The 26,165-nt window shown below is 45.2% G+C and overlaps 1 protein-coding gene across 2 annotated transcripts in view; it reads right to left on the bottom strand.

Annotated features, from left to right (window-relative positions):
- The window catches only part of LOC144149463 (protein arginine N-methyltransferase 5-like), a 42,087-nt gene extending 16,417 nt beyond the window's left edge, over nt 1-25,670 (bottom strand). Inside the window, exons 1-9 of one of the 2 annotated variants that reach the window (XM_077681039.1) lie at nt 25,521-25,670; nt 23,706-23,821; nt 20,382-20,467; nt 17,616-17,747; nt 10,947-11,113; nt 9,294-9,507; nt 5,915-5,998; nt 3,795-3,866; nt 2,814-2,843 (exon numbers count right to left, since the gene is read on the bottom strand). In XM_077681039.1, coding sequence (XP_077537165.1) covers nt 2,814-2,843; nt 3,795-3,866; nt 5,915-5,998; nt 9,294-9,507; nt 10,947-11,113; nt 17,616-17,747; nt 20,382-20,467; nt 23,706-23,821; nt 25,521-25,609 — 990 coding nt within the window. In that variant the 5' untranslated portion in view covers nt 25,610-25,670. The remainder of the gene's footprint in view (nt 1-2,813; nt 2,844-3,794; nt 3,867-5,914; nt 5,999-9,293; nt 9,508-10,946; nt 11,114-17,615; nt 17,748-20,381; nt 20,468-23,705; nt 23,822-25,520) is intronic. The other variant, XM_077681040.1, reaches the window with a different exon arrangement.
- Between the last annotated feature and the right edge of the window lie 495 nt (nt 25,671-26,165).

Raw genomic sequence — 26,165 nt, forward strand, 5'->3', positions numbered from 1 at the left:
TCATGGCTGACGACTGCCAGTCAAAACTTGTCATTTTGTGAGTCTAACCTCATCACAACAGAGCAGCATCAGAAGCAATAATTTCTTCTCGGTGGCCAGCACAAACTGCAACCTACAGCGGGAGGCCGTTCAGCTTGCGCTGGCGGCCCTTGAACGCCAGCGGCCGAACACGCTGCCTTCCCCCCACCAGGAGGCCGGCGACAGTAGGTAACATCTCGCAGGCAATAAAGATGTTGTTTCTCTCTCTCTCTCTTCTTTGCATCATAGAAAGGCAGTGCCTGATTTTTAAATAGCAAGAGCAATGCTATCGACGATCGGAGGCAGAGGACAACACTGCATCTGATAGGACTCCACACATGGCAAAAGAACTCCGTTTCAACATTTCCTTAGTTTAGGTCACGGCTAACGACTTACGTAATAAACTTTGCGGTTCTGATGCATTCACTTTAACAGCATGTTCTGTGCAGCAAGGTGTGTCAGTAGCTGAGCTTTGTCCGTGGCATAAACGTGACTTCCCATTACCAGAAACATGAGGCTTGAGATGGGAAAAAAAAGACATCCTTTTAGACTCAAAGGTAGGACACTGGTCTTCGAACAGCTTTTTTTAAATTTTCAAGTAAACTTTGTGAAACTTGTCAGCCTTGCTGCTTTTTTCCTACTGATTTCGAATATGCCATTACTTTTTCAGTTGGTCAATTAGTTCCCAAGATAATTAGAGATAATTAGCCATTTTTGGAGGAACAATAGACAGAACAGTGTTGGTCATAAAACTGCAATCTTTGTATTTTCCAATACAGTGTAGACCACTTATAACGTAACTGCTTATAGTGCGGGACTGGTTAAAACGCGGGTTTTTGTGACCACTGGTTCACCTCCCATAGAACTCAATGCATAAGCATACAGCTTAGAATGCGGTTGGCCGAAGCACAATACCTTTTATAGTGCGGTTTTCTGGCGGGACTGCTGATCGACCGGCACAGCTGGGGCATTAATTTAGGGTAGCAAAAGAAAAAATAAAGGATGAAATCGGCCATCTGACGCAGCGCGCACCCCTTGCTCTCCTCTAACTTGGATACACAAGAAAAGAATAGGCACCCTTTAGTTCACGCGTACGTGATAACCACAACTGACCTTGCTTGACGCACCTCGGAAGACAGCGACCCCCGTCCCCGTCCACGCGCAGCAATGGCCCATTTTCGCACACGATTCATGCATGTCGATTTTCGCGTGCGTTTTTTTTTTGTTTTTCACGCCCGTGCCGATGATTTTGCACTCGCGGTGGGAGGAGCCTCGCGATTTGCACCAATGGAGAGATGCGCACCTAATGGCGGGAGATCCGAAACGCTGAGACCAGCCGGCTGGCCGCGCCAGAGATGCTTAGGCCCACCACCGCGGTGGTTTTTGATGGGCGCTTTCACAAGCAACGTGGATGGCAGTTTATATGCCTCTTTTCGCTCATATTATCAGCTCTTTTCTTGCATGAGCATCCTCGCTTGCGCCTCGTGCGGCATATCAGCGAGCAGTTAGAAGCGGTCGCTAGAGCTGCCTGCACCACTTCACGGCCAGGGCCGACGCCATGTTGCCACGTCTTACCCCACCGCACACCACGCCAGTTGTAACTGGGCCAGCATCACCACGCCTGCGGCGTGCACTGCTTGTTTTTATGAGAAGAAATCGCTCCATGCGATTCACGCATTAGAACGTGGTGCAGATAAGCCACCGCTCTTTCCCTTTCTGAACAAGCGATCCACGCGAAGACAAAGATTTCCACCATGCTGCGCTGAGAAGCAGCCGCCTTCGGCATCGTGAACACAAGGTGGGATAAAAAAAAAATCCCACTGCTGTGTTCTTATCACGTTCCGCGGCATCTGTTCATAGATGCTAAAAACGCAGCCATGGTCCTCCAAAACACAAACACACCGGAAGTTAAAGCCGTGCTCGCTGTTTGTAAGGCCGTGCTTGCAATGTGTAAGACCCTGCGGCGGTTGATGTGAGGAGAAAAAAAAAATATAAAGGCCAGGCCTTTGCTTTTAAGTGCCATGCGTTTGAGTGATGATACATAAAAGATGATTTGAGAGGTAGGTTGCGATGGGGCTGATTTCGCGCATGTTTTGGTTATAGTGCGGTACCGCTTATAGTGCGGGTTTTTGCCGCTCCCGCGACATACGTTATAAGCAGTCTACACTGTACTATGAACCCTGGCGAATGCAATAACCAAAGCAGTTTTTTGATGCACCAATTGGAACTAATTTTATAGCTCATTAATATTGGTGGCACCAGTGGCAAGGAACCATTTTGAGTGCCCATTTCAAACACCGAAGTTTAATGAGCTGTAAAATTAGTTCCAAGCGATGCATCAAAAAACTGCTTCGACTATTGCCTTCACGAGGGTTTGTAGAACTGGAAAACACAAGGATTACAGTTTTATGACCAACAATGTTTTGTCTGTTGTTTGACCAAAAATGGCTAATTATCTCCAATTATTTTGGGAAATAATCGACCAGCTGAAAAAAATAATGGCATATTTGAAATCAGTGAGGAAAAAGGCAGCAAGTCTCACAAGTTTCACAAAGTTTACTTGAAAATTAAAAGAAGCTGTTTTAAGACCAGCATCCCCCCTTAAGACTTGTAGGAGAGCTATCTTTCCCATCCTGGAATCCCCTCCAGACTTCTTGGCTTCTGGGCTTTCGTTTCCAACAAAAGACAATGACAACAACACAGCAGACACAAAACTGACCCCCACAGCATGCAGGCAGCACGGAGTTGACGTCACCCGTGAAGAAAAAAAAAAAAAGAGTTTCTCAAACACTTACGTGCCATCTAGGGGTGATGATGCGAACTCCCTTTGGAAAGAAACCAGAGCGCAGGAATGAAGAGAAAGACCCGAACCAAGCAGCTAGCCAAAAATTTCCTTCCCACTAGTTGCGCGCATGAACCCTTCTATCTGGCGTACAACTGAATGCAGTAATGTACGAACCATAGTCAATCAGCGTTCCAAATAACTTCTTTTACAAGAGGCACAGTGCTGTCACTGAAATCCAGTGCTCTAACAGCAGGAGCACATACGCTTTAAGGGGGGACATGGCTCTTACAACAATTTCTTTTATTTGTTAAGTAAACTCTGTGAAACTTGTCAGTCTTGCTGCTTTTTCCCCACTGACTTCAGATATGGCATTATTTTTTGAGCAAGTCAATTAGTTACCGAGATAACTGAGAGATAATTAGCCATTTCTGGAGGAGTAGTAGACAAAACAGCAATCGCCATAAAACTGTAATCTTTATATTTTCCAACACCACGAACCCTGGTGAACGCGGTAAGAGAATCCGTTTTTTGATGCACCACCTGGAACTAATTTTACAGCTCATTAAACTTTGGTGTTTGAAATGGGCATCTGAAATGGTTCCTTGCCACTGGTGCCAGCCAAGTTTAATGAGCTGTGAAATCATTTCCAAGCGATACATCAAAACACCGATTCTCTTACTACACTCACCAGGGTTCAGTGTATTGGAAAACACAAAGATTGCAGTTTTCTGAATAACAGTTTTGTCTATTGTTCCTCCAAAAATGGCTAATTATCTCTAAATGTGTCTTGGTAACTACTTGACTGACTCAAAACATAATGCCATATTTGAAATCAGTGGAAAAAAGCAACAAGACTGACAAATTTCGCAGAGTTTACTTAACAATTCAAGGAGGCTGTTTTAAGAGCAGTGTCGCCCCTTAAAGACCACAGCCTTTCAAAAACAGCAGTGAGGCGTCTACCTGAAATGGGAATCAGCAAGCATGAACTCACCTGCAGTGGAGTTTGGAGGTAGTCTTCGAAGCCCCTGACGAAACTCCCCAGCGGGTCGTCGTGCGGCATAGTCTGCAGAAGACACCAAATGTAAGCAGAACAGGACAGGAAACATGAGGTGCAACATTAACCGTGCAGGTCTAAGACGTCAGCTTTTAAACTGGACAGCAACAACCGCAAAGCTAACATAAAGCTGGAAATGTGCCACAAACTTTTGTAAAATGTTGCGCCTTATTTTTGGCACGTATGCCGAGACACCAGCCTCATGGCAGCAGGAAGAAAGGCTACTTGCCCAATTCATCAAGTGCTTCAAATGGTATATGCAGAAAGCAGATGCAGTGCTACGTCCCTTTTTCAAAAAAGTGGGGGCAGTGCCGAAGTGGGGGCAGTGCACGTTGCAGTGCTGAATGCAACGTGCCATGACGCTGTCGTTTGCTCACTATGGACCACAAATTACTACAATACACGCTTTTGACATTGCTTAACTCTTTCGTTACCACACCTATTCAAATCGAACACCGGTGATCGATGGTTTATATTCCCTATTTCAACATGTTTGAGTCGTTTCTTGTACACCTAATGCGGCCAGTGGTTAGTCTAGGCACTGCACTTCTAGAATCAGTTTAAATTTTCCCGCTCCGGCGACACCGAGATTCTTGACGGCGTTTTTTGGAGCTGAGGTGAGTGTGTTTTTGAGGAAGGGGACGTGGCTTCTGCACTCGACAAAAAAGGATGCAGATCGTGGTTAGGCTGCAGTACCATAATATTTTTTTGTCGAAAGGCTCCTGGCAAGTCAAGTACCAAATAATGATGTCAGCTTTGTAATCCGACAGCATTGAGAGGTGATACTACCAGATTTCTTCTAGAGAACCATCCAAAATAGCAAAATTTGAAATAGTGGTTGGCCTTCACCACAAGGCCGGCACCACATGGGCTAACATTTTCTTTTATATCTGACAAATTGTATTGCACAACTCAATTTTTTTTCCAGGACATTTTTTTTAAATGTTTACCTACAAAATGTATATTCTAAATTTTTTCTACTACTGGTGGTTTATTATACACAACTTACTTTTTTATTTTCTTCGACGCCTGGACAAAAATTTCAAATTTGGTAATTTTTTTGCAATCATTAGTATTTATGAAAACATTATTAAAACTGGTGTCGTTGGAAAGCGCATGGAATCATCTGCATTTTATGTCACTGCAATGTGTGCCTAACCAATAAGGATAGCACAGAAAGAATGCTTTGTTCGGTCAATCGGTCAATTGTTCTAAAACAGCTTCCTCTTAATTTTTAAGTAAACCATGTGAAACTTGCCAGTCTTGCTGTTTCTTTCCCCACTGATTTCAAATGTGCCATCATTTTTTCAGCTGGTCAATTAGTTCCCAAGATAACTGGAGATAATTAGCCATTTTTGGAGGAACAATAGACGAAACAGTGTTGGTCATAAAACTGTAATCTTTATATTTTCCAATACTATGAACCCTGGTGAGTGCAATAAGAGAACAATCTTTTTTATGCATCGCTTGGAACTAATTTTACAGCTCATTAAACTTCAGTGTTTTAAATGGGCACTCAAAATGGTTCCTTGCCACTGGTGCCAGCGAATTTTAATGAGCTGTGAAGTTAGTTCCAAGCGGTGCAGCAAAAAAATAAACGATTCTCTTATTGCACTCACCAGGGTTCGTAGTATTGGCAAATATAAAGATTGCAGTTTTATGACCAACACTGCTTCGTCTACTGTTCCTCCGAAAATAGCTAATTATCTCCAATTATCTTGGGAACTAATTGACCAGCTGAAAAAATAACGGCATTTCTGAAATCAGTGGGAAAGAAGCAGCAGCAAGAGTGCAAGTTTCACAGGGTTTACTTGAAAATTAAAAGGAAGCTGTTCTAGAACCACTGTCCCCCCTTAACGCTGCAGCGCACAGCAGTGCCAAAAAATTGTCTGAAAACCTTACCCCAGCGTGCACAGAACATCCGCTCTAGAGCATGAGAGGTGACGCGGAAAGCCAAGGATGTCGGAGCGCAAAGCAGAGAGCTTAACTTTATATCGTTTTCCCGCAAGCGACCCGCTGTTCCTGCCGCGAGAAACATTTCATGCAGCAGCACTCACCGTGTACAGGTGGTCAAGGTACTGGTAGTAGAGCCGCCTGTGCTCATGGTGGCAGTTGCCTTCCACCATCACCTGGCAGTTCAGCTGCACAGCGAGATGCAAAAGAAAAATGCAGCACAATCAATACTATGCATATAGAGTCCAACTCCACTACAACGAACTCTGCTCCAACGAAATATTTCCAACTGCCTTCCAGCAACCCATAGAAGTCAATGCAATAAAGTATTGCCCACGACGAACTATTTGTCTGTCTTCTCCCCACTTCAACGACATTTTCGCTCAATGGGGCTGGGTTTGGACAGTGATTTTACGATAAAATGAGCATAATGCCATCCATCTGTAGCTTTTTATACATTCAGGGCACCCACACCGCCACACACGAATGAAAAACGCCATTGTTTGCTGGTGAGAACGATGTGGCTGGCCATTTTTACAAGAGGCACAGGCCCGGTTTGCCCAGCCGCAGCAAAAGCCAATCGGTATCCATTTGAAATCGCGCGGATGTGCCTTGCTTGTGCTGCAGTGTCACGCATCCGTAGTGAGCAGCTGTAGTTACAATTTTCCTTCTACCAATTCATGTTCAGTCTTGAACCCGCATCATCCTATCTTAAAGGAGCCATGAAGACAAAATACAAGTTGTGTTTATTAGAAAGACTGCGGAGCCCCGATAACAATGACACCAATATCATCGCAATCTTCGAACAAATAACGGAGATATTAAAGAAAACGTGTGAGGCAGTCGCGATCCCCTAGCCGATTTCCCGCAACTTTTCTATGACGTCACGGAACCTTGTGTGTGCGATTGGCGGCCGCCTAACTGACCTGTCGCGACGACACATGACTGGATGTCTGTAATGGGGCCTCTAGTTCCATTTGACTGCATCACTTGAATGCTAACGTGCAGTTAACGCACTGAAAATTATGTTTTATCGTTGGCCCGTATAACGTCATTCTTGCTCATAACACGTCACTGTGGCGCAAAATTTGAAAGTTTTTAAATACTTCTTGCTTTTTTTTTCGTTAAAAAAACATCTTTTGTGGCTGTAATGGAGCTGAGTGAGATACTGAATCCTAGTTCTTTCAAATTAAACGAAGTTGTATTTTCTCTTCATGGCTCCTTTAATGGCAAGCGTACATTTGCTATAAATGCAAGCGCGCATGGCTTGCCTTTTAAGGCCAGATGCCACCGTGCCCAGACAAAGGATAAGATAACGGGCGCTGCTCCTGGCACAAGGGAGAGGGGGGCTTCTGACAGGGCAGCAGTTACCTGCTAGGTAGATGTGCTTTGTTGTACAGCGATATGTTTTCTGACTGCTTCCCCCCTCGTATCATGCCCTCTACGTCAGGGGAAAAAACGGATAACCACCGGTACTTTGGTTATCTGAATAAACACGACATGACTGCGCATCACTCCTTTCCCTAAAGATAGCATGATGGGGTCAATGATGTGGATAATACATGGGGCGGTTTTTCTTGCCCTTCTGTGGTGTGTTGGGGCACACTTTGCCTCAACAAATTTCCGCTTCAATTAAATTTTTTGTTCATCTCGTCAATTTCGTTGAAGCGGGATTTGACTGCACTATAAATCTGTCCACGGACAAATCTGGTATCTAACCCTTTCAGATTTCATGGACGTACGTCCTCTGCAAACACCTTCAAAATGGTCAATAACGTACATGTACGTCTTCGCTTGTATGGGGCGCTTCCCGCTTTTTGCACCCGCGAAACTGATGTCTATTTGATTTCGATTCACCCAAAAGGTGCCGGCTTGTTACTCTCTCATTTTTATTTAGAATTTTTCTTGTGTTACTCATGAATTAAACACATGTACGTAACAACACAAACGATTTTTTTGTCACTTTATGGTCACCATAAAGAAATTACGACAATTTTTTCTCGAAATAGACTCGTCAGAAGAATTTAAATCAGCAATAAAAAAAATCGACCCTGGGGGGGTCGCATTCGATGAAAAAATTCGCCCCTCAAAGGGCTAAACTGGCCTTCCCAGCTCCAGCAATAGAATCGTCTGAAACAGTGCCCAAATACGTCCTTTTTCTTCTTTTCTGGAGCCCTTTCACAAACCAGCTGTCCAAATATCTGCTAAAAATCCCTTTTGAATACTTGTACACAAAATTTACCCGCTATCGAAAGCATTGAAGTCGCCAGAAATAACACAGAAGTGGCGAGAATAATCAGCTAAGTAGGGCGCCAGCAAGTTCAAACGTCTCACCAGTCGCCCCTTGTGAAACTCTGCTCAAGGGTTGCCCGCCCCCTTTGAAATGAGAGCCTCAAGTGCCCCATCCACTACAGACGATGACCACCACTGTTACTGTAAATAAAAAATGGCGCAGCTGGAGAAACGGCCTAGCTGGCGGCCCGTCTCCCTTCGTCGAATACCCGGCTGTTGAACCCCCCATAGACTTCCGAACTTGCCGCTGAAAGTTCTCCATGACTGGCAGGCCCGGATCGTTTCATCCGCAGGCTTTCACATCTCTCCCAAAGTGCACCGCGTTAGCACGCGCCAGAACCCACGGCCAAGTCCAAAGCCTAACGCCCGCGCTACGAACCCCCCAAAAAATGCTGTGTGCCTGGAATGTGATGACAGCTCATTTGGAGAGACATCGGTTTGATAGCATGAGGTAACCAGGTTTGATTACGACCACGGTAAGCTTTTTTTTTTCTTCCAAATTGTCTGCGCATGTTATTTTGCCCCACTGCTGCCAACCCTGAACCCGTCAAGCCTTTGGGGTGGTTGTGGTTACGCTGCTGGTTTCACGGCATACAGGTCCTGGGTTCGGTTCCTGGGACCTCCCTGAACACATTTTTTTCTTGAGGCTTGGGGCTTTTTTGGTGCGACGAACGGAAAAAGCTCGGCCTAAACAGCTCTGTTCTTAAAGAACACCTTAGTTCGCACAGGAACCAAACCCGGGAATCCACAGCAGGAGTCCAGTGAGTTACCACCGTGCAAGCTAAACACGTCGCATGCCAGTCACAGAGAACTCTGATTCTGAGAGAGCCGTGGCGTGACGCGTCGCCATTCTGCCTGTCAGAGTAACAACACGTCCCAGCAGATGAACCAATGAAAACGAAGAAAGGGACGCAAAAACGATGCAGCAGTAAGGAAGCCTACAATAAGCATCGCCAAGTAACGCACTGCGAACCCTTGATGTACGAGTCCTGGACAGTCCGCGGGGAGTCCGAGGACTGCGTTCGGACCGGAAGTCTCACAGGAAAACATAGGAAAATCGAGCGCCGGATCACATCTCAGGTAGTCCGCAGATGATTCGGGACTCACAATCGAGGAGGCCCTGCAATGCTTTCGCCTACACAGCAGGGAAGCAGCCCCGAGGGTGTTTTTCCACCGAGCGGCGGTCGGTACCTTGAAGAAGCGCAGCAGCACCTCCTGGTGCGGCCTGGACAGCACGGGGAAGCCCTTCTTGTTGGTCAGGAACAGGGTGGTGCTGACCACCACGCAGCGCACGGGCTCCCCGAGCCAGCGCAGCAGCCGACGCTCCGACGGGAGGTCCGCCGTCAGCCGGAGCACCAGGCCGATGCGCTTGTCCGCTCCGCACACGCCCCGGAACACGTTCCACCTGGATCGCGAGAATGCAGTCGGATTGTCGGAAGCTGAGATCATCTCCCCTTTAGCCAGCTTCGTTGCCACCTTCGCGGGCAGCCCGCCTTGTTAAAGGAGCACTGACACCAATTTTCGGCGTTAATATTATTGCACAGTTCGCTTCCTTCACTCAACAGAATACCCTGGCTGAAATATGAGCGGCCTGCGACGCGAAGAACATAGTTCAATTGGATCTCATTTATTGCGCCAACGGAGCAGCGCGCGGAGCGGCACTCAGCAAATGGACATCAGCGTGACATCACTCCAGGAGAGGAAATAGAAGTGACGCGGCAGCGCCCATCAAAAACTCGTGACGTCACTTCATGCGCGCGGCCCCACGAGCAGCGAGCGGGCGCAACACCCTCTCAAGCGGGCGCCGGTGACGTCCGCACAAAGCGGTGAGGTCAGGCAGGGAGTCTGTCATATGCGCCGTTCGGGATGAAAGCGCGGGAATTTGAAACAAACGATTTTCAGGCCGTTCAATGTAATTAACTATCGCACGCTGAAGTATTTGAAGTGCTGTTTCAGGTTGGCCAGACCATTAAGCATCGATAAAAGCAATAAAAGTGTAACATAAATTTTCGTGTCAGTGCTCCTTTAAGCCCCATTTCAATTCGAACGAAGCAGTCAATGAAGACTGCTTTGAGGAGACGGCATAAAAGTCAGCAACGATGCAGGCGACCTTCCTGTCCAAACTAATAAGCGACGCTAGCACCACGTTTTTGCGTGTTAATGTTGGAACAAAAGCCCCTTTTCCTTTATTGAAATACGCAGTATAATTTATTACTAGTGGTGAAGATGACTTTAATTTTTAAATCACGTAATCTCGCCGATTTCGTAAATAGTATTACCGTTATTATTACAAACATTACGTGATTTAAAAGCTACAAACAATTGTACAATTTTAAAATTTTACAATTGTACCAGGCTTGTACCAGAAGTTACGACCATTTGAAGTTTGGGCCTGGAATGTGGGAACTAGAAAAACTGGTTTTGCCTTCCAGGCCCAAACTTCAAATGGTCATAACTTCTGGTACAAGCCTGGTAGAATGATGATGTCAGTCTTACTGCACTCGATTTGTGCACAGTTCACGGGTACCTTGTTCAGCTGCATCCCTCCAGCAGTTATTTTACAAAGGCTGTCCAAAAATCAAATACAAAAGTTCGAATAAATTTGAATGTAGTCGTTTTACACAAAAACAAATTTCATATTTACAATCAGAATGAAGAACTACATACGTTTTTCAATTTCCATCATCATAACTGTAAAAATACAGCTCTTGGACATCAAAGACCCATGTGCCCCCTTAAACGGGATGCACAAGTCCCATGCGTCAACAGGGGGCATATTGGCCAACCTTTAACATGCTCGCAGCACGCCGCACGCCCGAAACTCCAGAACGGTGGGGCATATACCATTCCCAAGGGTCGTCGACGCCGGTGGGGTCGTTGTCCTTCTCGTCGATGGTGTCTTCCGAACGATCCCCTTGTCCCTGTTCCGCAGAGGAAGGCTGGCACAGGTAACTGCGGGTCTGTGCGCTGCCCGAGTCCATGGGCACCAGGATCCACGGCTGGAACATCAGCTGCGAGGCAGCCACAGCCGGTTCAGAACGCGCCCGTTCGGAACATGCAGTCGAACCCACTTGGGTATACTAACAACATTGAAGTGCCACCGAAAAGCCACTGTTACAACCAGTATTTGTTATAACAGTGTTGAGCAGAAAAAGTTGCGTCTGCAAGCATTACAGGTTTTCACCCAGTATTTACAAAACGGAAATGGAACTGCACGGCCGAGCACCCAGACTTAGCCAAGCGGGTGCCCCTAGAAAAGACCACAGTCTTTCACATCAGGAGGAAGTCTCCGCATCAAATCTTTGACCATTCCTTTCTTTCTGGTTGGCAGATTGCATGTTACTGAAGTGGCATTGTTTCCTGCCTTTTTTAACATCGGTGATCAACAGTGGCCTTTGCCCCCCTGTAGCTTTACTCTAATCTGGACAGCATTGCAGGGCTGCCCCTGCCTCTCTCACTGCCTGGGCCGGCTGACAGCAGGAGATCAGAGGGGCCGTCAGGAGGTCTCCTCCTTCAGGGATAGCATATGGCTGCATAAAAGGCACCAACTTTTTCCGAGTGTTGGAAAGATAGAAGAAAATGCCGCAACTTATTTCACGCTTAAGAAGTCATGCTCGGTCACACACAATGCACCCATGATCTCTCAGATCTCCAAATACTGCACTTTACGTAGGCTCGCACCGTCAGGCTCAATTGTTATAACCAACAATAAGGAAAATGACCATTTCTATAAGCGGTTTGTTTTACCATGCAACATATAGCAAAGTTGGTGGTGCCACGACTGTTCACTGTTATATCCAATATATAAATTTGTTATAACCGGTATTGTTACAAGTGGGTAGGACTGTATTGTCATGCAGTGTAGAACAAAGCAAAGCTAACGTTCACTGGGGCGAAGTTTTCCTCTGCAATAAACAAGAAGACAGGACAAGCGGCGAAGAAGCAGTCAACGAAGTGACATGCACAGTCGGGCATCGGCAAATGAAATGCCATGGCGTTTGCTTTTCATGCATTTCTTATCCACAGTGCTAATAGTTCTGGTAACATCAACAAAGTTCAACCTCATTATAACGAACACTCACGTAGTGAACTAAATACCAACTTTCATTGGTCACACTTAACGAAAGTGAAACTGTGAGATTCGCGCGTGCTATCCAATACAAACGAAGAAATATGTGGCCAGTAGGCTGAGAAGCAACTCGGAAAAACTACCGGCGTCCGAAACTACAGAAGTAGAAAATGCTCCTTTGCTCAAGGCCACCGTGGAAAACTCCATCCTGCTCAGTGCTGTGAGCAGCCACCAGACAAAGATCACATCCTTCCTCTAAAAAATAGGAATGCAGGCCTGCTGTGTCAAATGAACTTTGTTCTGTTCGAATTTCCCGTTTCATGTTCTGGTTCATTGAGCTTGCAATGCCAGGAGGAGGAAGATCAGGGTTACCTTGTTTGCAGTAGGTTTGAAGATTAAAATCATCTGTTTTTGTATCAAGGATTTTTTGCACAAGCCAGATTACTGATTGGTTGGAACCGATTTTGAGCACTACTGTTACAACGAATTTCGGATACAGTCAAACCTTGTTGAACGAAGTAGTATCGGGGCAGTAAATTAGTTCGCTATATCCGATATTTGTTATAAACGGAGGCGAAAATCAGCCCTAATAAATCGGCAACCTGGCTCGCGCAACAATCCTAGATAAAAAACGCATTGTCCTAGGCCTTGAACCCACTATAAACGAGGTGGTCCTTATCTGTCTCCTTGTGTCATTTCAAACAACACAGACCGGAACGTGAGAACGTGAAATTACAAAAGAACAAGGTTTGTTCGACTAAACAGGCCGGCCTTCTTTACTTGAAGGAGGACGTGCCCTTCGCCTGGTGGCTTTTCACAGTCTGAGCGGAATGAAGTTTTTCACAGTGTCCACGCAATAAAGGGCCTTAAGCTTCTAAAAAAAAATGATTGTTTTGTCTCCCTTTTTTTTAACATTTTGCTTTCATTATGCTAGCTGTCAAGCTTTGAGCCTCGCGGGAACCAAATATCTCTTCGTTACAGCCAATATCGCGCGGCTCTCGAGGTTTCGGTTTCGTAATAAAAAGAATGGGTGTCATTGAAATGAAGCGTGACCAACAAAACTTCATATTTAGTTTGTTATATCTGATAATTCGCTATATCAGTGTTTGCTAAAACGAGGTTAGACTGCATAACGAACTAAATTACTGTCCCGACACTGCTTCATTATAACGAGGCTCCACTACACATTGAGAACATTTAGAAACAGCCTAGAAAAGTGACCACAAAGGAACATTAAGACTGCCCGCACACAGTACAAAAGAAAATGGAAAGAAGAGCGCATTTCGCTTCAAACACAGATCTGGGTGTGGCCAAGCGTGGGCACAAAAACGCACAAGAATCGCAACCACCACCATGGTTTGCAGCTATATTGCAGGAGCACAAAAAAAATTACAACTGCAGCCTCCGGAAAAGGCAAGCTAGGCAAGCATCAATCACACCTAGGAAGAAACAACATCCCCACAGACACTGGAACATATTCAGTGGGGCATCTTTCTTCCTTCTTACACCAGATTAACAGCTTAGGGTGTCTATGCAAACTTCACACGGTTGCAACCAGACAGCGTAATCAAGACGTCACGACTACTGCCAATATATGGATGCATGTAGACTAAGGAAACTTAATAACAGTACGGAACTTGTATGTCAAAAGTTTACCACTACATAAGAAGTGCGTCTTGCTGTACCTTGCAGACTTCTATACTACAAATCTACTTCACTGCGTCCAGAGATTTAAGGATTAAAAATAAATTAAGCTTTGCGAACACTTTTTTTGATTAACCCTTTGCGACACGGCGTGCGACCTTTAAGAGCATTTTTGTGAGTTACATTCGTCGTCGTCCCCACTGGAACCACTCAGCCAGCATTCGCATTTCCCGCTCTACGGAACGGTGCTGCCATCTCGTGAATTCCGCGCCGTTACCATCCACCAATGCTTTACCAAAACAAGTGAACAAGACAAACGCCTCAGCGATCTACAGTGCGTCAAGTAGGCAGGTGTTCTTGGTGTTACCTTTTCTTCCTAGTTGAAACGCTTATTACAGCAAAACTGAAACTGTTACCTTAATAGGAGATACACAACAATGTCTATACATTTTCTATTGTAGCAGTGGTTAGAAAACGGTGGTCACGTTCATGATGGCGTGTTTACGATTGGGACACGACCAAATTAATTAGTTTAAGCCCGTTCTACACGGTGCATTTTTCGTCTGTGAATTCGGTGGAACGAACATTTGCCCTTGCGAAGTTTGCAATGCCTGGCAATGTGGTCTACATGGCCTGCGAACATCCCGATCTTCGCATTTCAGAGGCACATTGTTTGCAGACTGAATATAGTCTGCAGCGAGCAAAGCTTGTGATTTTTTTTCAAGAAAAGGTCTTATTTTACTTTCTGGGAAAGTTGCTTCAGACTGTTTTGCAATAAATATGAGTTTATCTGCGGTTTCATATAACAGTCGCCAATTATTTATCAATATACGCACACCTACCAGAGAAGACAAACACAGCAAATAACTCTGGGTTCGCTTGTTGTGCGTGCCTAGCGCACCTCAGTTTACCTCGACCGGTTCTTCTTGCTTTTCTGTACTTGTTCCCTGCTGTGATGTCCGCCACTTGCGCGTGTACCAATGGAGCATTCGATGAAAACGGCGCGCGACATCGTGTTGTGAATGCGCGCGCATTTGTTTTGGTGCACCCTTGCTTACGCCGCGCGTATACAAGCAACGCCATCTGGTTGCTGAGCGTGCAGATGGTGATGCCGTGACGTTCACCTAGCTGTGTTCCCATGGGCCGCAGGTCCGACCCCTCTACGCCGCACGAGCGGCGTTCGCGGAGGATGCTCGACCGTTCCAAACATTTGGCACTTTGCCGCAGCAACAAAAAAAGCTCGTTTCGTCGCACGAGCGGCGCCGCATCTGTAAATTCGCAGGGAAAATCGCAACATGTAGAATGGGCTTTACTCATGAGATGGAGTTGTTTATGGTTTTTAAGTGAAGTTTTGGTTATCGAAAGCGTTACAAATTTCTCTGATGACGACATCCTAATGCGTGTCGCAAAGGGATAAAAGTGATGAGGGTGTGTTCAGGGAAAAATGTCCCTAAGGGGGGACGCGGCTTTCAACTTCGGAAAAATGACCAAAACATCGTTTTTTTGAAACCCACATATTCGGCTTCTATGTTTCCTATTCTGTGCGTTTGCAAAGTTTTTACGCTGAAAAGCGTCGCAAAGTGGCATAAAAAAATACTTTTGTCAGGCGTGGTGACAAACTATCTGCGCAACAATTTTCGGAGCGCTCTATCTCCGCAACGGTGCCACCAGGCGCGGCCATTTTGATATGGTTAGATCGGCCGAGCGATTGTCTTTCCGGTTCCGCTCGTCTCTTGTATCTTCGTTCATTCACAAACGCACAAACGGCAGAAAAGAAACGATGCACAAACGAAGCTAGAAATAGATGCTGAAGCGCTATTGGTCCTCCGGTCGGGGCGCAGAACAACGACCCTCCTGATTGGATGTCGCGGGCGCAACGCAAGATGGCGGCTGCCTGAGCTGCAAAACGAGCGGATTGAGTTCATTTTCGCCGCTTCGCTCGGCCGAGTTTCTGTTCAATCTGTGGTATTCAACACGCATGTTATCGCGATGGGAATGCCAGAGATAACGAGCCAGATTACGGGAAGTTGTGTGGCTCGAAAGGCGGAGGTCATCGAACACTTCGTGGTACGCGTGACTCTACCGTCGCCAGACCCCGAAGGGTGACGCGGTGTGCGCGCTTGCGATAGCGGTTCGTGAAGTGAACTTTTAGTCGGATTTGCAATGTTTACACGCTTAGTTATTGCTGTGTTTTGACTGTGGGCTCGCTAGCCTTGAGAAAGAAACGGTCGACGCGTCAAACGCTGCGGCGCGCACGGCATAGCCGACGCGCATTGGAGCATCACATGACTGGGCAACCGGTTACGATTAAACGCCAGTAGTTGTAATTAATGCCTGCGACGTTAGATTTAATCTTAAAAGCGACCTGACCAGCCATATCAGGTATAATCAAAGTTCGATATGTCGCGGTAAGCGTGCGCTGCGATGCGCGCGAGCCATATCGCCTTTTTTTGCGCTACGTTTCCCGTGCACTTGTAATTTTCATGCAAACAGGTTTGAGTTACTAATATAGGAATAAAAATATGCTCTCTGCGTTAAAAATGTACGTTACTGTGGCAGCATTTAACAGTGATTTTTTTAGGGAAATTCTTGATACCATTGCTTAGGGCATACTGGCTGTGCTGCGAGAAATATTAGATGCCTTAAATGTCAAAAGTAGTAAAAAAGATATGCTCTTGCATTGAAGTTGGGAGTTATGCAGAATACTCTACCAAGCTCCAAAGTAGCTCATTTTCATCCTTGTGGTATGCAAACTTTTGGCAATGAACACCTGCACGTATGAGTACTAAGTTGCTGTGCCAGGCAAGATAAAACATAAAAAAAGCCAAAAATGTTCAAATTTAAGTAAAAAAATGCTTAACTTGTTGCCATGGTGACAACACTGCAAAAGGAGGTTGTCCAGTGCGATACAGCCAACTAGCTAACCTACTTTGCATTGAAAGCCCATTGAAACCCATCTTCCCCTCCATTTGGTTTGCAAAGGGGGTATGTACTTTTCACAGAGGAGCTGAAAATGATGTTTTCTGGAAAGAGAAAGGCTGTAAAAGGCACTCCAATTTCAAGGCAAGGCCTTCCAGAAGCCCCATGTTCAAAAGGACATGAAAGGCTGCAACCGTGGCGACTTTTGATAAGTGAAACCTATGTTGCAACTTCGGAAGCCGTTTTCTCAAAACAGTTTTTTTTGCTACCTATGTCGCTTGTTCCAGGGATTTCGTCGTGACCACTGGGTCTATTTTGATTCCGTTTCTTGCATTACATTCCTTGATGAACAGTTCAGGTCGTGACACTTTTGGTTTTCCAAATTTGTTTTTTGTGACTTTTTTATTCAAATAGTTGTTCACAGTCGACATGCCTGTTGCACATTAACCTCTAAAAAAATGAAAACTAAAAAATATTGTTTTGTAAAAAAAAAAAATTCTAAAACTGTCACGACCTCGCCCATTCATTTGGGAATGCAAAGCACTTCGAACAAGTTTTCTATCGTGTTTTATAAGTCGCTCAAGCTCGGTACAAGCGGAACAGAAAGAAAATTTAATAAATAAAAAAGTTATCAAAATATTATCTTGAAATTTTTATGGTGTTATCACAGAAGCATTTCCAGTTGCTGTGCCAATTTTCATCAAAATCCACTCAGAAATAAAAAAGTTGATCTTGAAAGCCACGTCCCCCCTTAAAAGAGCCCCTCAAATGTTTCAATGCCCTACATGCGCAGTTCTTCTTGCTCTGCACCAGCAGCCACTGGAGTCTGCGGTTCCTCCATTGGGAGGTGACGCCCCCCCTCCCCTTCCCCCCTCCCCCACCTGGTAGCTGCTGGCGTTGACGAGGTAGTCGGCCAGCATGCGGGCCATGTTGACGCAGCGGCGGCTCTCCACCTTCAGCAGGACGGCCGGCACCCCAAGGTGGGCCGCGTACGACAGCTCCTGCAGGAACACCTGCAAAAAGGGGACAAACACACGGCCTCTTGAAACGTCTAGGCTTGTGCGAACGTTCGACCACTTCGAATATTCAAACGAGTATTACAGTATTTGAATTCACTTCGCCCCGAATTTAAAATTCCCAACATTTTGAAGTATTTGGGGCGAATGAATATCAAAACTGCGTTCGTTCACCTACTATGCGGAGTTTCGATTTCGTTAGGCAAGCCACAGTGTCACTGGCATCAGGCTTACATACTGACTACATGCGGAGCCAAGACAAGCTGATTCACCTTCGGAGCGTAGTCGCAGCCACCTTACGCGCGCACATTCGTCAAGGTAGTCAAGGCTCCCGTTTCACTGTTTCAAACAATGAAACGGCAACTCGTGTGGCATGCACGCGGTGAGCAGGTCTTGATCGCCCTCTGCGCTTCAACTTCAGTGTGCATCAGTTGCTTCAATCAGTCAAGTGATGTGGCCAATGTGTTCACGGGTGCCAACCCGGCATGAAACTACAAAATATGTTACCAAACAATTTTCTGTGATGTTTTATGCACGTGTGTGTTGTAGGGTGTTATCTGTGTAGAAGGGAGCACCTTCTTCTACAACTTGTCTGTATTAAAAAAAATTTTTTACGGGTTAAGATATGTTATCACAATGTGATGTGATGTGATGTGGTATGTGATGTGATGTGATATGTGATGCCTTTGTATGCTGTAACCTCAGAAATAAAAAATTTTTGCATAGAACAACTTTAAACTGTTCAGTTCTGTTCTTCGGACATTTGACAACTATTCTAATTTGCTTTGAAAGAATTCAGCCCCGAGAACTATTCGCTTCAAACTAAAGCACTACTATTCACACGGGCCTAGAAATACCCGCTCCCATGCGGAGCACGACGGGAAATATGTTGTGTACACCGAATTCCCCACTTCTCTCTCATTCCATTTTCACAAGCACTGCCACCTTGGCAAGGCCAGCATTAAAGGGACAGACAACCGATTTTTGTGGAGCGCACGTCACCTAGCTTGTGTGAAAGCCAACGTGTTATACAGTGGGGTAACCGCAAAAAATTTCCAAGTAAACAGGAAAAAATAACTTCAATTTGGCCCTAAAATTTCTCAAGTCCGAAAGGTGGCGACACGTAGTGTCTCCGTGCCCAAACACCTTCGTCAATTTCAAGACGCAATTCAAAAACCACATGAAAGAACTGGCAAGATTGCACATTATTATTGATTTAGCCGGGAACAAGCCTTTAAACCTCTCCTTTTAATCTAACGTACAGTTAAAACTATGTTGCCACATGGCTCACTGTCACAGTTGCCAGCATTCTTAACAGTTATATGCACGGCTGGTAGATCCAAAAATTGTGATTTGAAAAGTTCTAGGGAGCCATCAGCCAAACCACTTCGGGTTGAGGTGTTTTAGGTGCTGTTCTTTCATTTGAGATAGACCCGCCGCGGTGGCTCAGTGGCTAAGGCGTTGCGCTGCTGAGCACAAGGTCGCGGGTTCGATTCCCGGCCGCGGCGGCCGCTTTTCTGATGGAGGCGAAAAGCAAAAACGCCTGTGTGTACCAGATTTCGGCGCACGATAAAGATCCCCAGGTGGTCAAAATTAATCCGGAGCCCTCCACTACGGCGCGCCTCATCGCCTGCGTTGCGTCGGCGCGTTAAACCCCACAATCAATCAATCATTTGAGATAGGATAAAGAAAATGCACTTGGCAAAAATCAGCTGCCTGTCCCTTTGTATCTTTTATTTGCCTGCCCAGAGCAGCTTTGAGCAGTTCCCGGGCAGGCCAAGGCTGCCCCTGCCATGGGAATTCTATGGAAAAATAAAGTACGAAGCTACTATGAGGCTGTTTGGAGCTGTCCAAAAGGACAAATTAAGAGAGGCCTCTTGTAACGAGCATCTAACGCGAGAAAGAGTACAGCCAAGTCTCCGAGATCAATGCTTAGTTCTCATTTACAGGGACTAGAAAAAAAAACTATAGCAAGATAATGTGGAAAAAAAAGAAGCAAAACCAATGTGGAACGTGCAAAGATTTCTGAAAGCATCGCTACAAAGTTTCCATGGGACCCAGAGTATGCCTGCATCATCAATGATCGCTTAAAATGTGTTCTTCGAAAAACTTTTGCAGTGAAAACTAATTCAGCGACCTTCCATTACAATGCACCTTACAGGCTAGGAGTTTCTTTTACATGTTTACCCGCCGCGGTGACTCAGTGGTTAAGGCGTTGCACTGCTGAGCACGAGGTCGTGGGTTCGATCCGCGGCCGCGGCAGCCACTTTTCTGATGGAGGCGAAAAGCAAAAACGCCCGTGTGTTCGCGATTTCGGCACACATTAAAAATCTCCAGGTGGTCAAAATTAATCCGGAGCCCTCCACTACGGCGCGCCTCATCACCTGGGTTGCGTCAGCGCGTTAAACCCTACAATCAATCAATCAATCAATCAATCAATCAATCAACCAACCAACCAATCTTTGACATGTTAGGCCACAGGCTTAAAATTTTTGGAAATTCCTTTTCCTCTAATGAGGGATACATGGTGACAACAACCCTCGAAATGAAACCCTCGCTACTGAAGTGTGCTCCAAGAGAGCCAACTACACCCCAGTAATGGCTATAATGTACAAAAGAAATCGAGCGTACCTTCTCAGACATTTTTCGGAAATTCTCGGCCGGCGAGTCCACGTCAATCCATTCCGATATCTTGAGCGTCACCAGGCTGCCCCAATCTGCAGTTGAAGTAGAGGTGCTCTTCAACAGAGGGAATTGGCCACCAACACATCAGCGCCAATATTTGTTGCGTCTCGTGAAGAACGCGACCCCGGCTTTGCAGGGAAACATAATATCGAAACTGGCAACACAGACATTTGCAGAATTTACGCAAAAAAAGTGTGGGTTTTGTGTCATAAAATTCACACAATTTGGCACACGCTCTGCCAAATTTTTATTGAATTGCTAAAACTTTGTAATCTCAATTCCGGTTTTATGTGCTGCTGGTACACCTGGGCTTATTATAAGTGAAGCCATAGTGGAGGGCTGCGGATCAATTTACCGGCTACCTGGAAATAGTCAATGTACGGCAATATCTTGTATACACTGACACTTTGATCCATACTATCTTTGTCAGTAAACTGACCCGCCCGGTTGGAAATCCGAGATGCTCAGTAACAGCACTAAGCTACCATGCTGGGTAACATTTAATTTCTACTAGATGAAATCGGATGCAAGTACCAATAAAAACACCAGTAACAATAAAAACACCAATAAAAACATCGCTGTTTCCCTACGCACAAAAAAAAAGTGAAAACAGCGGCACACAGACTGCCGACAACACTAGAAGTGCAATTGTTATAACTGGCTGATTAAAGTTACTACTGCTTTTGCACAAGAGAAAGACCCTTCTCGCGACTTGTCCCCAACAATTCTCATTTATATTCTTTTGCTTAGTCCTCTCTCCACACTGTATCCTTTACACATACGTACCAAGTGGGTGAATTAATATACGTCACTGCCATTACTCCTCTGATAGCATGTTCATTATCCCGATAAAGAGGACCTTTCTGGGGTAAATTTAAATCAGTGGTACCATCAGAACACTGTTTTCAGGTAACTAATTTTAGTTCTACCTTTTTTTGCTACCCTCCCACTCAACATTGCATTTATAATATTTTTCCTTCTGGCCAACATCAGCTGGTCAGCTCTTTCGTGACCACGCCATAGGCCACCGTTCGCGGGTGAATGATGATTTTCAAACTTCCCACAAAAAGTAAAACCGAAGCCATCTGGCATGTTCATTGAAAGCCCCTTTTTCAGTTTCATTGACGTTTGTTTACATTTCACGCGGGTAGACAGTGTCGGGAGCGGAATTTGAACCCAAGGTACCTGCAAGTTGGGCGAAAATGGCGTCCTGTTTCACTGCGCGCTCTGGAAAGGTGGACAGCGGTTCCAGGGACTTTGACCACTGCTACTGCTAATTTTTTTTTACCCCAGAGGCAGTGATGACTCCAGCAACTATGTGAATTCTTCACATTTTAGTTCTGATGAAGACTGTCCCGTTCAACAGCCTCAGACTTCTGCAGGTGCTGCCAGGGAAGGTTCGTTTTTGACTTCGCGCTGTATTTATAAGCAAAACGTGCCTAATATCCGACGACTGCGGTATTACTTTCCCGTGTAAGGTCTGGACAATGCGCGGGGGGGGATATTCTGCCAAATGCACCGCGCCGTATCGCGTTATCACCTTCAAGATAGCCTGGCGCTCGCGTAAAATTAGCGCTGCAGAGCGATGCACGCTGCTTCTCAAGAGCGCTCATTTTTTTTTCTTGCTTTTTGCCACTGCAGTGATAAGGATTTTGAGTGAGGCCAGAAACAAGCACGCTTGGATGCGTATTTTAAAGAGACTGACTGACTCTCGAGTGGCTTCGCGGAGTGGCACAGCCGTCAGGGCCATTAGGTTGGTGGGCCCGCGAAAATCTAGAACTTGGTGTACAGCGTTGATGTATATATTGAATCATAGCTTAGGAATGTAGAAACCTTTCGCGTATCTTAGTATTCCCAAAATAATTTTTAGGCTCAGTAAAACCCCTGTGTTTTAAGTATACTTTCTTTGCAGATTTTTTTTTTTTTTCGTTTTGTTGGCCAATAAACTCTCAATAACTACACCTTTCACAAAACTGCTGGTTTGTGTTTGAAAGAGAAACCTATAAGCTACAATTTCAGGCATAGCAATGCTAAATGTGTCCAGTAGCTCAAGAGAAAAAAAAGTTTTCTGGACGCATTCAAAATCAGCCATTTTTTCACGGTCACGAAGGAGTTTATGTCCACATCTACCTACATATGTTTTTCTAACATCACTTTCACACCCCATGCTCCTGCCTTTAGCTAAATCAGCCAAGAAACAGTTTTACTATATCCATCCCCTAGTTAGCGGCCATTCAGTGAAACTTGGAGCTAAAATGAACATGGCCGTAGCACTCTGCCCTTCAGTTGTGTAGATCAGTCTATCAGGTGCTAACGTGTACAGATGTGTGAAGCAGTTAAATTTTCAACCAGAATAATGATGGACAATGTGGCCTTGTAATCTGATATTTCATCATTCAGCGAAAGCCTACCATCCCACCCTACTTGCAAGATCTAGAGGAAAAAAGGCAGAGGTACGTCACGGCCCTCTGTAGTAATGTAATTCGGGTTTCCGCTGCGGTACGACGCTACCCCAGTCGTCAAAATTGCGATTCCGACCTAGTTTGCGGTCAACTGCGACCCTCTGTCTCTATATGCATGGTTCACAAGGGTTAAATGTGACAGCAATCTGCGGCATTCCACCCTGCGGGCGTGACAACATGCTATCACAGTCGTAGCCGCCAAGTTGGCAAGGAGCAAACAGTACAAAAGTAAGGGCCCTCCAGAATGCACTTTTCTCACGAAAGATGCACATCAATCAATAAAATCAAATAAGATCAACTATACAAGATAAAATTTAAACTCATAAAGTGATTATAATTCAATAATAAGTGATAATAATAATAAAGTGATAAAACAATAATAATAATAAAGTGATTATAATGCAATGTTATAATGCAATTTGGCAAGGCACCCTCTTCATCTTGAAGACAATCATCACAGACTTTACTGCGAGCAATTCAGCATTACTTGCAACGGTGGATCAGTGGCTAAAGCGTTGTGCTGCTGAGCCCAGAGACACGGGTTCATACCAGCCGCGCTGGCTGCTTTTCAAAAGATTGACGCGAAAAGCCAAAGCACCTGTGTGTCGAGATTTCAGCACACATTACAGTTACCCAGGTGGTCAAAATTAATCCGGAGGCCTTCACTACAGAGCCTCATAGCCTAAGGGTAGCTTTGGCATGTTAGCCCCCCCCCCCCCCAATTTGAATTCGAGCAATCCAACTCGAATGCCAGCTGTTGACCAAACTACCCTGTGCTGACCTATAACTTGTAAACCGAGCAACCCACCCTGAGAGGGGAGCACCAGGTCAGGTCGCAACGACGATATTTCGGTCTTGTCATTGGAATCGAGGACCCCTCGCCTCGCTCGAGGGTGGCTGACATGGACCGCCACAAACTTGAACCTACGAATGGAACGGGTGGTACAAGAATTCAAACAATGCAAATGGATCCCCGTTTTCAACCTCATCTAGCAAAACAGTAAACTTACCAGCGCGGTTACAGCATGCATGTGTGCATATACGTATTTATGGGGGGACATGAAAGACATTTTGGCAAGCATCCTGAAAAAAAGTGAGTGCACCTTTCGCAATACAAACAATCCCATTTTTAGCCCGCAACTATGAAATTCCTGCCAACACACGTGACCCCGCATCCATTTGACATGACATTACAGTGTCGTCTCTAGTGACACAAGCCAAGCCCTTCTGCTGCACAAACAACCAGCGGTATTGATAAGTTCAGCTTATGCAGGTACACGTTTCCACCTGTTTACGATCGTTCTTGTGCTGCCAGTAAACCTTTTTTTAAACTGTGACCTATGCAACCTGATGGCAACCTGTTCTTGGAGCACAGCAACGGTCAAGGAGGTGGAAAATGACATAGCAAGGAAAAGTGACAGCACAAAAGAAAGCATAAACATCTTGTTTAGAAACAGTTGGCCCTGTTGTTTCCTCTCCATCTTGTGGGAACCGAAGCTCAATGAAGCTTAGTCACTTGCCCTCGTGCCTGCCAATGAAATGAAGGCGCTTGGGTGACGGTCCGATAATGAGTCGATGGTGGAGTCACTGTGACAGTTTGAACAGTGCCACAGAGCCCTTTTCAAATGTGCTTTGATTGGCCCAACTTGAAAGGTTTGCACTGAGTTATGTCTTCAGGTATGGTTCTAGAAATGGCTGAAAAATTGCTGCCGCACTGGACAATCGTTTGTGCTTTGAGAATTACAATATCAGAATGAACAGCTATCCTGCCAGAACCGTGTTTAGTGCCTTGGTTAAGCAAACCTAGCCGCCTGCATCCGTGAACGAAATCGTTGTTATTATAGTGGGTATAAAATTTCAAGCATATTGAAAAAAAAAAAGAGCAATACCCCAAAGTTAATCTAAACAATCTATTTGTGGTGGAATGCTACTATCAAATGTATGCACACACATTAACAAAGAAACCAAGGCACGGAATCGGAATCGTCTTCGTGGCATTTCACTCATGTTAACATGTTTATGACAACCAATATACCCTGAACCAACCTTTGCAAACTAAAATTTGACGTTTGACTGCAATGAAGACCTGTGTTTTTTTTTTAGTTAACATTGCTGAAAGAGTTATTTCGTACTGATCGATGAAATTATTATTTAACCAACAAACTATTCCCTCAACGTGGCAAGTCGTTCAAGATAGTCTGCAAGATTCAACAGGTATACGCAGCATTGTCAGGGGCCTAGCACTCAACAAAACTGCAACAAGATACGACAGAAATAATTCTAAAGCTAAAATGTTACAAATTCCAAATGAATGACTAACGTTGATGTGCGTTCCAAAGCACGCACATGTCAAGCGCGCAGCGTATGAACCTAGATAAGCAGAGCGCATGATAACGTTATTTATGAATTACTTGCACTACATTTATTCCTACGACATCGCGTCGCGAATGTAGATCCGCCACAACAGTGAATGCGAATTAGAACGCGAGCTAGAACGATTTACCAACAATGCACGCGACTTCAGACGCGAACTACAAAAATTAAGCGAACAAAACTGGCAAGACAAAACAGGCATTTCAACACAAACTTTCAATGACTTTGACAAAAATTGTGATGCACAAACCCATCTTGTCCAGCAGAAATAAGTGCTTGAGAGAGGTCTTTCACAAAATGCAGGTCAATTCCACACGAGACTGACTTGCGGCCCGCCATGTTCGAACTCGCCGGGAAAGAGTGGAGGAGGAGGTGGAGGAGGGCATACACTAGCCTCGCTCCGGAGACAATTTTAAATGAAATAATGTTCAGAATCTTCAAGTATTACTATACCCACATAGCTTTTAATAATTTATCATACCTATGACTAACTCCGATCGTTGCTCCGTTGCTATGACAACAAAGAGCGAAATATGGCCGCGCCCACGCAAAAGCATGTGTTCCGTCAGCGAGCATCGTTCACTGGGGTTCAACTAGGGTACAGTAGGGAGAGCGAACTAAACGTTTATTGTAGCCAGGGCATAGATCACAGAGTTTGATGCTGCTACATATATAGAAGTACAAAACTGTACTGGGCAGATATTTTTGTTCTACAGCACCTCAGTCGAACCATCGCGATGGTCGAACGCTCGCGCTGACATACTTCTGGACACCGTGGCATTTGTTGTCGTTTGGCGGATATCAGTAAGCTGAAAGGTAGCAAGTAAACGGAAAGCCTTACCTGTGCTCAGTGTTTGGTGGCTGATTTTCTTTTTCTTTTTGCGGTCGCGCTTCT

This window comes from Haemaphysalis longicornis, unplaced genomic scaffold (assembly GCF_048455015.1).
Source record: "Haemaphysalis longicornis isolate Haplotype H1 unplaced genomic scaffold, Haemaphysalis longicornis Haplotype H1 scaffold_8, whole genome shotgun sequence".
NCBI lineage: Eukaryota > Metazoa > Arthropoda > Arachnida > Ixodida > Ixodidae > Haemaphysalis > Haemaphysalis longicornis.